This window comes from Austrofundulus limnaeus, unplaced genomic scaffold, assembly GCF_001266775.1.
Source record: "Austrofundulus limnaeus strain Quisiro unplaced genomic scaffold, Austrofundulus_limnaeus-1.0 Scaffold1, whole genome shotgun sequence".
NCBI lineage: Eukaryota > Metazoa > Chordata > Actinopteri > Cyprinodontiformes > Rivulidae > Austrofundulus > Austrofundulus limnaeus.
Window position 1 is genome coordinate 4,314,216 of NW_013952403.1, and position 13,255 is coordinate 4,327,470.

At 40.2% G+C, this 13,255-nt stretch overlaps 1 protein-coding gene across 1 annotated transcript in view; it reads right to left on the bottom strand.

Moving 5' to 3' along the window:
* Nucleotides 1-2,406, bottom strand: part of LOC106515990 (uncharacterized) — a 17,784-nt gene extending 15,378 nt beyond the window's left edge. The window contains exons 1-2 of the mRNA XM_014006097.1: nucleotides 2,136-2,406; nucleotides 491-2,027 (exon numbers count right to left, since the gene is read on the bottom strand). Of these exons, the coding sequence (XP_013861551.1) occupies nucleotides 491-2,027; nucleotides 2,136-2,248 (1,650 nt within the window). The 5' untranslated portion in view covers nucleotides 2,249-2,406. The remainder of the gene's footprint in view (nucleotides 1-490; nucleotides 2,028-2,135) is intronic.
* Nucleotides 2,407-13,255: the final 10,849 nt, after the last annotated feature.

The following is a 13,255-nucleotide window of genomic DNA, read 5'->3' on the forward strand; positions in this document are numbered from 1 at the left end:
GGGGCACACTGACAGAGGTGGGGCTGCCATGCACCGGCTCCACCGGACCATCAGTAGGCAAGGTGGGTGAAGTGTCTTGCCCAAGGACACAACGACTGAGACGGCTGGACGGGGGATCGAACCAGTGACCTTCTGGTTCCAGGACGACTCCCCTAACCACTCCGCCACAGCCGCCCAGTGACTGTTTTCACTACTGTTAAACTGGATCCACTCGTTATAAATGGATGTACACTGGATTATTTTGAGTTGGTTTTAAATGTGTTTTGTACATAAAGTTGACTTGACAAGACAAGCTACAATGTTTGATATTATAAGGTTGTTTCATTCCCAACAGAAGCCAGACTGAATTTCATCTCATATTTCTTTAGTTTGGGTCTTGTTGCAAGAATTGTACAGTTCATATACTGAGTAACTTGTGTTGATTTTTTTGTCATCTCATGCACAGGTTTTATTTAAAAAAACTGCAAAGGTTTTATTAAAGTGTGCTCACCCTGTGCTGTGTAGGAATGGCCGTGTTATGGGATTGGTGTCGACTGCTTTGCCCTGAGCTGTGACTTGTAGCTGTGGAGGCTGTTTCTCTGCACCTTGATAAGTCGGATTTTGTGGACGAGGACTCTGATCCAAAGCCTGCTCCTGCATTCTGAGCTGAAGGTGGAGAGGAAACGCCAGGACCTCTGTGGCCTGAGTCCTTGTGGACCTTTTGAGCGAACGGTTGAGTATAATGGCAGGTGTTCTGTTGGTGTTTGTGTTGGTTGCGTTGTTTGGGCCGAGTTAGTTCTGGACTGGTGCTGGTTCCATCAGTGTGGGGAGGACCACATCTACCATATCTGTCCCCTGACATGGATTCTCCAGGAGGTGAGGGTCTCCTGTTTTTACGACCGTGGGTTGAAGACGGAGCATAATGTTGAGGCGGGGGGCTGCCTCTGTGGTTCTTAGCTCCGTATGAGATGATTTTGTCAGGATTGGAGCAGTCTGAGTCTTTCCTAGAGCTGCTGTAGCCTTTTGCTGATCTGTTGGGCTGCTTCACAGGCTGCTCCTGCTCATTCCTTTTCCACACCTTGTGTTTTTTGGGTGGAAGCTGAGGTTTGACTGGGTCGGATGTCGGGACTGATGCAGCCGTCTTCCCAGTTGTCTTATCATTGCTCACACCCAAGATGGAGAGATGGGATGGACTCATGACTTGTCTGGTAATTTCATCTAAAAAGGCTGAAAACTGTAACTTTCCCTTGACAAAGTTTGCCTGTGCTTGCTCTATCTTCCCCTTTCCCTCCGTTGGTCCCTTGGTGACTCTTGGAGAGATTACCTCCATTGACTTAGCCTTACGAATGTCGGGACGATCTGTCTTGTTTTTTAAGATCCCTTTGCTGGGTAGCTGGCTGGAAGAAACTGCCCTCTTTGGTCCACTGGGAACCCCTAAAAAAATGTCATCCTGACTGAAAGCCAAGCTTCGATTCAGACTAGTTGTCTTGTACAAAGGCCCAAAGTTCATATGTGACTCTTTGGATCGTTCCCCTCCATCACCTTTAACGCCTGGCTGAAGGCCTTCTTCACTTCGACTGTGACCTCGGTTGAGGCAGGAGAACTCGGGGCGTGAGTCGTTGCGCGCCCCGCAAACAACGTTGCCTCCTTTGCCGTGCTTGATGGTGGCGAAGACAATGGGCTCACTGCTCTCATCCTCCATCAAAGCTTGACGCATGTCCGAGATATTGGAGCAGGACAGGGAATGCTGTGGCCGCTCGGCGTGGCGAAGCAAAAAGGGCTCGTTTGAACTCGCCTCTGTGAATGAGGAAAAGGAGGAAGAGCTGGAGGAAAGGGAAGAGGAAGAGGCCCTGGAAAGAGTCACAGACGTGCGATTGTTGTAAAATTTGTCGCTCTCTTCGCCGTGGAGAAACAGACGGGGATACTGGACATCCTGACGGGAGTTGTCATAGAGGTAGCGATCGGGCCGACTGTGCCGATTGTGCCAATTGCGCCGACGATGTCCTTGGCTATTGTCGGTGTTCCTATCATCATCGTCAGTTGTATACCTACATCATAAAAAGAACGGTTATGTTTATATTTACTGTATAAAATGAAGCATGTGTGTTTGACTCTTTTATAGACACATTTTCTCTGAGTAGAAGAAACCATCCTACCTTGGTGAGTGAGCGTACTGGTGACGGTGATGCTCTGGATGGTGTTGGTTCCTCTGTTGCTTGATCTGATCCGATGGACAAGGGTTGTGAACAGGTCTAAAAAAGTTCTCCATTACACTTTTTCTTCTCGGGTTCCACCACGGATAAGTGGTTGAATTTCTGTTATGTTTTTATAATCTTTGCGGCCTAGTTCTCCCAAAGATGTACAAATTACGCACCTGCTTGTTTGACTGCGTGTCTACCTGTACGAACAAGTTCATCTCTGTCAACGTCCAGCTGCAGAATAAAACAATCCCAGCTCGACTGCACAAATTCCTGGATGGGGGCATGAAATTTCATGATGCTTGAACGGCCATGTGCTTATCGAACCAACAAAAAGATCGAGAGCTTTGTTCTCTGCAGAGAACAAAGGATCTATACTACCTTATTTAAACTCACTGATAAAGCTGCACGGTTCCATTTCTTTTAATTTATCCTGGCTTACATATCTGATTCTATTATGCAACATTTTTACTGCTTGCTGACATTTTGTTTAATCAGTTGTTGCTATATATTTTTTTAAAAAGCATGTTTCTGTCCAATCAAAGCTATTGAATTGTCCTCTGTTGACTCATTGATTTTAAGGAGCTTCCTGCAATCATGTGGTCGAAGTCGATGTAATTACATTTACAGACCTCAATGCCATGTGATCGAATGGATTTTTCAGCCTCACTAAATAAGCACTGCACACCACAGAAAGGCAAAGGTGGTGTGTCAGGAACCACTGGACAAAATTTGATGAAATTTGCAGAAAGAAAAATAAAACATCAGATGTTAGCTTTATAACTGATACAAGATGGCTGCCACAGTCACCTAAACATAAATACGTGGAAACTAAGTGCAAATACTTTGTTACTGTACTTAAGTAGAATTTTTGGGTATACTTTACTTGAGTACCGTAATTATTTTTCAGCCTACGTTTTACCATTTTTACACAATTATCTGTACTTTCTTCTCCTTACATTTTTTCAAAGGTAAGAAGTAGAAAGTTGTTTCTCCTATTTCATTTTGGCTTGTTATTGTTAAAAAATACTATCCTGAAGAAGTGTGGCTCCTGGATAGTGAATTTAATTGTGGTTGGATGAGAAGTATAAATATATATCATTCTGATACTGTATTTAATTTGTACACAATCCATCAAAGTTGTGCGCCTTTAGAAAAAATATATTTCGAAGACTTTAGAAGATTTTCCAGAATACATTTATTGGGAGGTCACCTCCCAATAAATGTATTTTAGAAAACCTAACCATTCATTTTGACTCAGTATTTTTACTTTTATTAAGTACATTTTATGTCAGAAATTAAGTACAAAATAAATCAGATACTTTAAAACTTTTACTCACATAATATTCCTGGAGGTGACTTTAACTTTCACCAAAGTCATTTTATGATAAGATACTTTACTCAAGTATCACTTTCAGGTACTTTATACAACACTGATAGTAGCTGAGACAGATTTCCAACATATTATATAGCATTAATAGAATCTTTGTTTAAATTTTGCTGTTAACTATTCAGCAAAATATCTGATAAAACATTGGATGGATTTTAATGATTTTTTTAATAACCATGTGGTGTACATGTGCAACTCATTAACTCTTTGGAGTCAATGCATTTCACAATGGCATCTACCTTAAACTGGTCTTAACACAACTTCATTGTGGCTTCTATTTCATGTTACTCTGTAGTTGGCTGTGGATCAGTGGTTAGAACGGTTGTCCTCTAACAAAAGAGTTGGAGGTTTGATTCCCGGCAGTACGCAGTCACATGGATGTATTCATTATTTCCATTTATGGTTGTAATAATATGGAATTAGATTAGCACAATTTACAACTGATAAAATAACTCTGTACTTCTTCCCACTCCTCTTCTACGCCAGCTATAGCCTACAAAAAATGTGGAAATACTTTTTTGTAGGTTTTTCTTTATCTTTTGTTTCCTTCTTCTTTGCTTAGCACAAAATGTAAGTAAATTTGTGTTTGGAATGTTGTTTATTTGTTGAAACAATGCTTTTTTAACAATAAATCTTATACCAGCCACCTGGTAGACCCTGGGGGTACCAGAAGCTCAAAATAAGTGCCAACAACAAAATAAGCTTATATGGCAATGCCAGAGAAAATATGGCAATTTTTTAATGTGTACAGCCCACATAATCAACTCTACTGCTTATTCCACCAATGCATGTTCCTTTTATAAACGGGGCACCATTTTAAAGAGAAATTAACAGGCTTTCCAACATTTGTCATTTATTGTTGCAACGATGAAATGATCTAATTTTCTTGTTTTGAAGTGTTTTGAGTAGCAAGCAAGCAACTTAGAACATGCAAATAATTAATTCTAGAGTGCTTTTACTCTCATCACTGCAAATAAGGAGAAACTTTTAGTGACTGTAATGTGGAAGTAGTCACAAGAAGGTCTTGATCTCCAGGTTGTTGATCACTGTTTGTTTAATTTAATTATCAACAGAAGAGTCTCTTTCAGCTCTGGTTTCGGAGGGGCTTTGAATGCACCCTGTTCAGCAGATAAGTGGAATCAATTCATTGGTTTTGGGATGTGGCTTCTCTCAGGTTTCATGAAAACAGGGGCATTTTCATGAGTGGGAGACGTGACTCGTTGCACGTTTTTTGCACTCACTCCACCTGCTGGTAAACAACAGCAGCCTGAGGCTCAGTCTAGGCCTGGTAATTTTCCACCAGAGCACAACCACCAGGCACTGGATCTTTCTGGATTGTTCTAGTTTACCCATGAAATCGTCACATTCCATTAACAGTGTTCATTATTTAGGGGTGCTAAACTATGGAACAATAATATACTTTTAATCAGAGCTACATGACAAGTTTTGTACTTAAAAAATAAATACCTCTTTTATTTTTTTCTTTTAACTGTCTGTTTAGCATCACCTTATAGAAATAGCCAGTTAAAAACATAAAAGAGGTTTGTTAACACAGCTCATCCAGGGTGTAGGGATGAGTTTGCTGTTTTCTTTTGTCCTTTAATCATAAAACGCATATCATTGCAGTAAAGGAAAAGTAGATCCGACAACTCAACAGCATTCTGGTTTGAACCGGTTTTGCAAGACCGTGTGTGTGTGGAAAGTAGCGTATTAATCCGCGCTGCCGTTGTTGTGACGTCAGCTGTTTTTGTTTGAATCTTCCTTTAACTGCGTTGGTTTTAATCGAAATGTAAAAAGGCTGGCGATCGTTTCGGGGTGTTTTATTAAACGTTTAACAAAACTCAGTTCAGGGTTGCGTACTGTTCGTCTTTCTGTTGAGTGAAATCCACAGAAAATGTCCCTTTGTTTAGATGTTGCCCTAATTCTGCCCGGGTGGTGCGTTGTTCAGTAGAAACCTGACTTAATCAGTGCTGTTTTGAACAATACACCGTTTATTGTTCCACCATTGTGTGTATTTGTTATGATTGCAACTAGATTTTTTTAAAAAAAAAAACTAAAATCGAGGGGACTATTTTTTGTCGGATGGACACGTGATTTTCAGCTAGCCGAATCACCAACGATTATAAATAGGAGCTCCGCCATTCTGCTGTACTGCGTTTCATATCCCGACTTCAAGAAGGCGCAGAGAGGCAGGCGAACGGCGCAGGGTGACGCGGTTTTATTTTATTTTTACCTTTTCTTTTCTTTCTTAAACGATACCTTTAGACGTAACGAAGCTGTGTATTTTTTGTTACTTTTTAAGTTTCATAGCTGCTATTGCTGCAATAGAGATGGTTGTTTTTGAGGTAGTTCGGCCTTGGCTTGTCTCAAAGACGTAAACTGAGCTTTCATTAACCTTGCTTAAGGTTTTTTTTTTCATGATTTCGTTTTTGACATTCTTCTGTATAACTATGCTAGAAAACAAACTCTAAAGTTATTGACGAAAAAAAATTAATGCATTTACTAGCTGAAGTTAACGCCTTGTTTTGCGTTATGATGTCGCATACTTTAAAAACGTGTTTTAACCTCTGTGTTTAACGATTTATTTTTAGAACAATTAATCACAGTAACTTGACAAACGATGGTATTTTTAAACTACGTATTTGTTTATGGCATTTTTTTAACGACTGTTAGCCATACTTGAGGGCTGAGTGACTTAAAAGCCTGGTGATTGGTTGGACTAACGATGACGAAGGCAGCAAAGGGCGTGGTCAAGATTTCTGCACGCATGCGCGATAAGGCTTGTTTGGTTCAGACTAGCAGCCACTCCTCATGAGTGACGTAAGTTTATGCTCAGCAAAATGGCTTCTTGTAAGTCTCAATTATGAGTCAGTTTATTTCTCATGACCTTGTAAGACCAATATGTTAGAGCATTTATGGATCGAGTGTTAGAGAAGTTATTTTTTTTTAAAGTCAAGAAGTGCCTATGCAGTGTTGCAATGGTATAAAAGTGATTACGTCAGCCTTTTTATGTGCGATTTCTAAAATGAAACATTTGCGCAAGTTTTTCCCTCTCAATGAGCACTTGTAACTTGTTAATTATTTATACTTGCCAAGGCCAAATATGTCTGCTCTTTTTTTTTTAAATACATAAAAGCTCTTAATTAAAGCATATTAGCCTTTGTTAGAAATCTGGACGTGGTTTTTAGCATTTGTTTGCGAATTGAGTTTTTTTTTAAAAAAAATTAAGAAAAAAAGAATACAAGTTGATTAAAGCCATGGCTCAAAAAAAATTTTTTTTTTCATAACAAAAAGGCCATTTTTTTCCTCCTAAAAAGTTATATCTGCAGCTATAATTTGAGTCACATTTTCTAAACGAACATTTCACTGGCCTAGAAGCAACAATTTTTTTTATTTTTAATTATTTTTTTTTTAAATAAAATGGACTGAGTTATTGAGGGCAGAATGGACTTTAGTTACTAGAAGATCGTGGGACCAGCGTGGAAGAGAAGACCAGAGTCGAACAGGCAGGACAGGACCAGAATCCAGGCAGGACAGGACCGGAGGGCGTAGGAGGACCAGAATCCAGGCAGGACAGGACCAGAGGGCGTAGGAGGACCAGGGTCCAGCCAGGCAGGACAGGACCAGAGCGCGTAGGAGGACCAAAGGCAAGACAGGACCAGAACACCGAGGCGAGAGCAGAGAAGGTTCGACAGATCAGGAGCTGTCTGCGGGCTTACACCAGAGGGCGCCAGAGGCAGAGGGCGGCAGTGTAGCTGAGAGGCCAGCAGCCGAGCCGAGCCAAGGGTGGGATGGGTGGACGATCTCTAGCTTCAACCTTAAGCCGGGCCTTTGGTTTGTATGGGTTGAGGTATCCCTGTAACGTTCTTAGGCATTTAGCTTGTAAATGTTATCCTTTAATGCAAATATTGTAGAACAATTTCTCGCACAGGTCTCTCTTCCTCTTTTCAGGCAAGCGGTGTAAAGCGTGTTGTACCGTGGTCACATCTCCTTGTGCACTGGCGTGGTTTTTGGGTGTCTGCTGTGATGAATGCCTTGGTAGTGTGCTGATGGAAAAAGCATCTTAATCGGACTACAACCCCTGCAATCGGTAGTTCCCCCCCCCCCCCTTCAACTGGAAGGAAAAGCATTCCATTGTCACATGATAGGTCTACAGAGAGGTGTACAGGACTGGCGTGAGTGATCTTCTGTGCGGCGAATTGGGTGTACTCAGCAGCCCTTCAATTCTTCAACTCCCCCCTCATTGAAACAGGTCCGCTCCATCTACCTCCTCTTAACCAAGCAGTGAGTTAATGCATGAAGTGTACATGTGGTGTAACGATCCTGTACATCAGTCATTATTAGCTCTCATGATGGAATTGTTACAGTGGTTGTCTTGAGCTAGCAAATTTGGGGGTTAAGGGAGGGGGGGAGGGGTGTTAAAACATGTCTGGAGTTTCTCTTTTTACAGGCATACCCCCCTAAAGAACACCACGGAAAGAATACCTGGTTACACAGAGCCTACACTGTACAAGTTGACCCCACCTTGCGTACAATAGTGCTTTGGATCGGGATCACGTGCATCTGCTGTGATTTAACAAGGTGTAGGAAGGTATTTTGTCTGTAATCAATAGATTTTATCTTATTATACTTATTGAATTTGGGGGTTTTATGTAATTTTGGGGACCTAACGGGATGGGGTGGGGTTGTGGGGCGTTAATCAGTCTTTTCCTAGACTTCACAGCTTCACATGGCTTGAATAGGAAACAACCGGGCGTACCCAACAGGATTCAAGTGGACTCTTGGCCAAACAGGATAGCAACCTTAAAACTAGTCTCCTGATGTACAGAGCCTGCTAATGCCCAAGGGAATGTGGTAACAAGTCTCTTTACTAGTAGTAATTGTAATTCTGTACATCTTGCAGTTGCTTTGTGGGAGGGGTTGTGTATGTTTGACTCTTGCAGATTTGTATGTAAAGGCCCCAACCATCAAATCCACATTCAAGTCTCCAGCTACTGTTCAGGAAGGAAATCTTCATGCTCAGGCTTTGCGGTATCTGAATACTTCTGGAAAACAAGCTTCCATATTTTGTGAATTGTATTCATACTTCTTCAGTTAAGGCAGTTCATGATTGCTTGTTGTAAATCCAGCATCTGTTCTCTATAGCGTCATTTGTATTGGGAAACGGGGTCTTGTGGGGGAAGGCTTTTTTCTTTGCATTTTTTCAGTGTGCTGTGTCCTGTGTGCTTTCCAATACCCGAGATCATCAGGAACTCTCCTAACTCATTGTATGTACAAGTTTCCTTGCACATCGAGCATCACGTAAGCTCACTGTGTTCACATTTATCCTAACATTCATTGTTTTGCTAGATGCCTTCATTGCAATTCCTTTGCAATTAGTTGCTGTGCCTTGTATTGACAATACAATGAGTGAACTATCTGTAAAGGATTTTATCTTTGCATAATAAATGCATAGCTTGTTGTGATTGAATACAGTTTTTGGTATGCATTTGTTCTTTTGGGAGGGGCTTGTGGGGAAGCTTTTCTTGTGCTTTTTCAGGTTTGACTAAAGCTTGGAGCTTTGTAGAGCACGGATGTGACCTGGGCTCAAATGACCTTAATGAAAGTGGAAATTGCAGATAAGTTGAATCCATCAAATAATTTTTTTGGAAAAGTTCAATATAGTAAGTCACTTATGCAAGTGCACCTGATTCTTGAAATTTGCTTTACTTGACTGTAGAAAAAGCACTGTGCTTTCTTTAATTTTCGTGATTTAAAAGGAAGATTTGATGGAGCTTCACTAGACTTAACATTATCTGCAGTAAAGCATTTGGGTAAGGATAACAACAGTCAGTTCTACGATACTGTGGAAAGGGACCGGGGTGTTTTTTCCTCTTTTTAATTTTTACAGAAAGGTCCAAAGGAAGAATGCAGTCCCACCTAGGAACACAGGAATCTTCCAGCCCTTTGAACTTGATCAACACGCAGTTTGAACAGGAAGGGTCAGGTTGTCTGACATCTTTTTTTTAAACATTTAGTCCTCAGTTGCTGGCCCTTGTGCAACTGTGCAAGTGGCAGGTTAAACATCTAATCACGGCAAATGCGCAACTGTGCATTGTTCCTAAATTTAAAGGCACTGAGGAAAGCTGCGCATTGTGCAGCTTGAATTTGGCCTGAAATGCAACGCAAATGTGTTGCTGTAGTCCGTGCACATGTTTGGTTGGGCGTGTCCCTACGCTTCTCTTTGCAGAAATCAGAGTACAGGACTGGTTCAAGCACAAGTCAAGTCCTCCGGCCTGGAGCATGTAGTAAGCTGTTGACTTCTCTAAACACCTATGCAATGTGTAGATGACATCTTGGAACTGGCTTTATGTTAACCTAAAATCATCTGTAACAATGCTTTACTTGTATATTCCTCTTTGGCCTTGGGGCCTTTTATTGCTTTGCATCTTAAGACCACATGAGTAGAACACAACTCTTTGTATTGTGTCCAATCTGTGGTGGGTGTGTTGTGTAGATCACTTTGTTTCAGATCATTCTCGTCTGTCCCCTTCAATCTCACCTGCCTCTGAATGCAAAGTCATCTGTGGAAGCTGTCGGCGAATGATTGACACCCTGAATGAAGTACCGACCCCCCTCCCCTCCGTACGCTTGAGCTCAAATCTGAACCCCTGGCGTCGTTCGCGAAGCCCTGCTCTTTGTCTCTGTGTGCTTTTTTTCCCCACCCTTCTGGTTTCTTAGGTCAAATTTCTTTTTATTTTGTCATCTGGGATGGCCTAACCTGTGATGGAAAACAGAATCCTGCATTTTAAGATCAAGATCTGCAAGCTTGTTTCTAATAACTGCATCACCTCAGTCTCGTGGGTGCCAGGTTAAGTGATTTTTGGTTCCCTTTTTTAAATTTAATTTTTATCATGGCTTCAATGTGTAACAAGTCATGTTGCATGTACCTCAGCTCTGCATAACATTTAATTTGCATAACACAACATAATGTTCATAGTCGTCGTCAAACATTGCATTAGTGTATGGTTGGGGGTGGGTGGGGTACAACACTTCTCTCTCTTTCCCTTTCAGATACATTTCATTGAGCTAAACTTGCCACAGAGCCAGACATCTTAGACCCCACCAGAAGTCGTGGGATGACTTCGGTACAGCCAGCCTCTAGGGATCAGTCTTAATCCTGTTGGAGAGTTGAGCATCGCTGAGGAAAATTAGCTGTGGTAAACGCTACATCGGTCGCGGTAAACGATGACCCCATTGACATTAATTTGTCATTTAGCACTGGGTTGTATTGGGGGAGGGTGGTGGGGGGGATGGTTAAAATTGTCCTCTTCTCTCCATTACAGCTTTTTAGACGTTCAATTCACCCTCAAAATCTGCTGAAATACAAATGGAACCCACAGAGTAAGACATGGGATGCTGGTATCGTGTCGTTGGTTTTATGGATGTCGCTCACTTCCGTGTCCAAAGCTAAAAACGAATTATGGGGAAAAAAACCAGGATCGGGGAAACTGTTCTGCCTTCTAGTTTCAGGTTCATGATCAAGACAAATGCCTATGTGGCGACAAGAATAAATAGCAGCTAAGTATTGAGTGGTTTTCTTTTCCTACAGGAACAAACATTTTGTTTGTTCCTGCAGGTTTTGCTTTTGCCCAAATTATAGCAGAAACAAAAAAGCAAAAGACTCCGGTGGTGGCACTTCTGACCGGTCAGAACGGGGTTCAATTCCCTGCGGTGTCTTGCTTTTATCATGCTGTCTGGGTGAAGCTGCAACAAATTATCCACCTTATAGTTGTGGGTGCTACAGTACAAATGATTCTGGGTACAACTTTGTCAAACACTGAAGTAGGAGTAAGCTTGGGCTAACCAACATAGCAGAACATGGACGGTGTTTTTATTAAAGTAAACTGAGTCTGGATTACCAGAACCAACCATTTTTTGTTTTATTTTGTTCTGTAAAAAGCAGTAAAGTTTAAAAAAAAATTCTATTTCTCTTATATTCATTTGAAGGCATTTGTATTCCAAAAATGAAAATGGGAAATTTTCCACTTTTTTCTTTAAAAATAAACAGTGCAAAGTGTCATTTGACCCCCAGTATCACAGTAGTTGTATTTGCATTTCATTTTCTTCATGATACATAATTAGAATTAAACTAATGACTTGTAAAGTGCTGAGTTCAGTCAATCTTCTAAGAGCTTGATGTAAATAACCACTGATTTAAAAATAAAATGCTTGCAGAAAAGTCAAAATTTATTGCCCATTTAATGATTTTTACAAAAGGGTCTACTTTTACTGAAGACAAAAATAATTTAAAATGAATGGATCTCCTAATTGAAGAGTTTAGAGGGGAAGCTGCAGAAAATATGTGGAAAGAATCTTTTTTTAATTTTTGAACAATGAAACATTTCAGAGGGGAGGTAACAAACCTTAGTGGAAAGTAATTGAGCACGACAAACTGGAAATTTTCAGCTGAATAATTTTTGTCCTGACGGGCACATTTGTCTTAAATGAGTTTTATGCAAATTTCGGGTGTTCTTGTGTTTTACAGATTTCACTGGATGTTTATAGACCACAGTGGAACAATGTTTTTACATTTTTGTGTTTTAAGCATTTTAATGGTATACTAACTGTATTACACTGTGTAATGTGTATTTTCATTCATTGCATAAAATTAACTTCTGAATTTGACACAGACATAATTCTTTTATTTAATAATTTACTTAATTTTATAGTAAGTGACTGAACTTACTTGACTCTAGGGTTGTTTGCAGTCAATTCTCACATCCAGTAGAGAAGTAGTAGTTTTTATTTTCATGTGTCATGCACCGCAGCAGGTGTCCTGCCCACACAGGCTTACAAGACAAATGCAAGTGGACAGACGTAAATATTCTTTCAACAAAAAGTGTAATCTTCCTGAGGTGCCAGGCCTTTAAAATAAACTGAGCTAACTGAAACACAAAATAGGAGGACTAAAATAAATACGGCACTTTCATCAATTAAAATATGGATAAACTTTACTAAATAATTCATTTCTCAAAATCATGTACAAAGGGCAACAAAACAAAGTTAATTTAATTTTCAGTTTCACCTAAATCACGAACATCCTGTATATGATCTGCCTCTGGGACTGAATGAAAACATCCAGTGTCCAAAGGCAAAGTATCAGATCTAAATTGTGCACACAATGTGTTGTTTAGATAAGTTCAGTATTGCATCTAGCTCAAGACCACAAACGTCCATTATTAGAATATAAGAATCCTAATTTTGGTTTACGTAGAATATCAACTGCCCATTTATGCTTATAAACTTCAAAACAAAACTGTTTAATCTGCATTTTCTAAAAAGTTTATGAAAATCCTCAATCATTTCAATTTGTCTGGCCCAGGTATACCTGTTTGACAAATCCCAATAAAAATGTGTTAATCCATGATCTGAAATTAAAGAACCTGTTCCACAATCTCACCATATCTCCAGTCTACTTCACATGGTTCCCATATCTCCGTCACCTTCAGTTATGGCAATAAATTTACACATACATGAATATTTAATTGCCCAACTACATCCTAAAGTTAAGGACTCCTTATGATACTTATTAATAATTTAACGTAGCAAATTATTATTGATAATAAATGATCAGAACTGTGTGCAGCAGATGATCTGAGTCCAGAGTTCTCAGTCTGAAACCTTCTGGAGCTCTTCTGTGTGACTC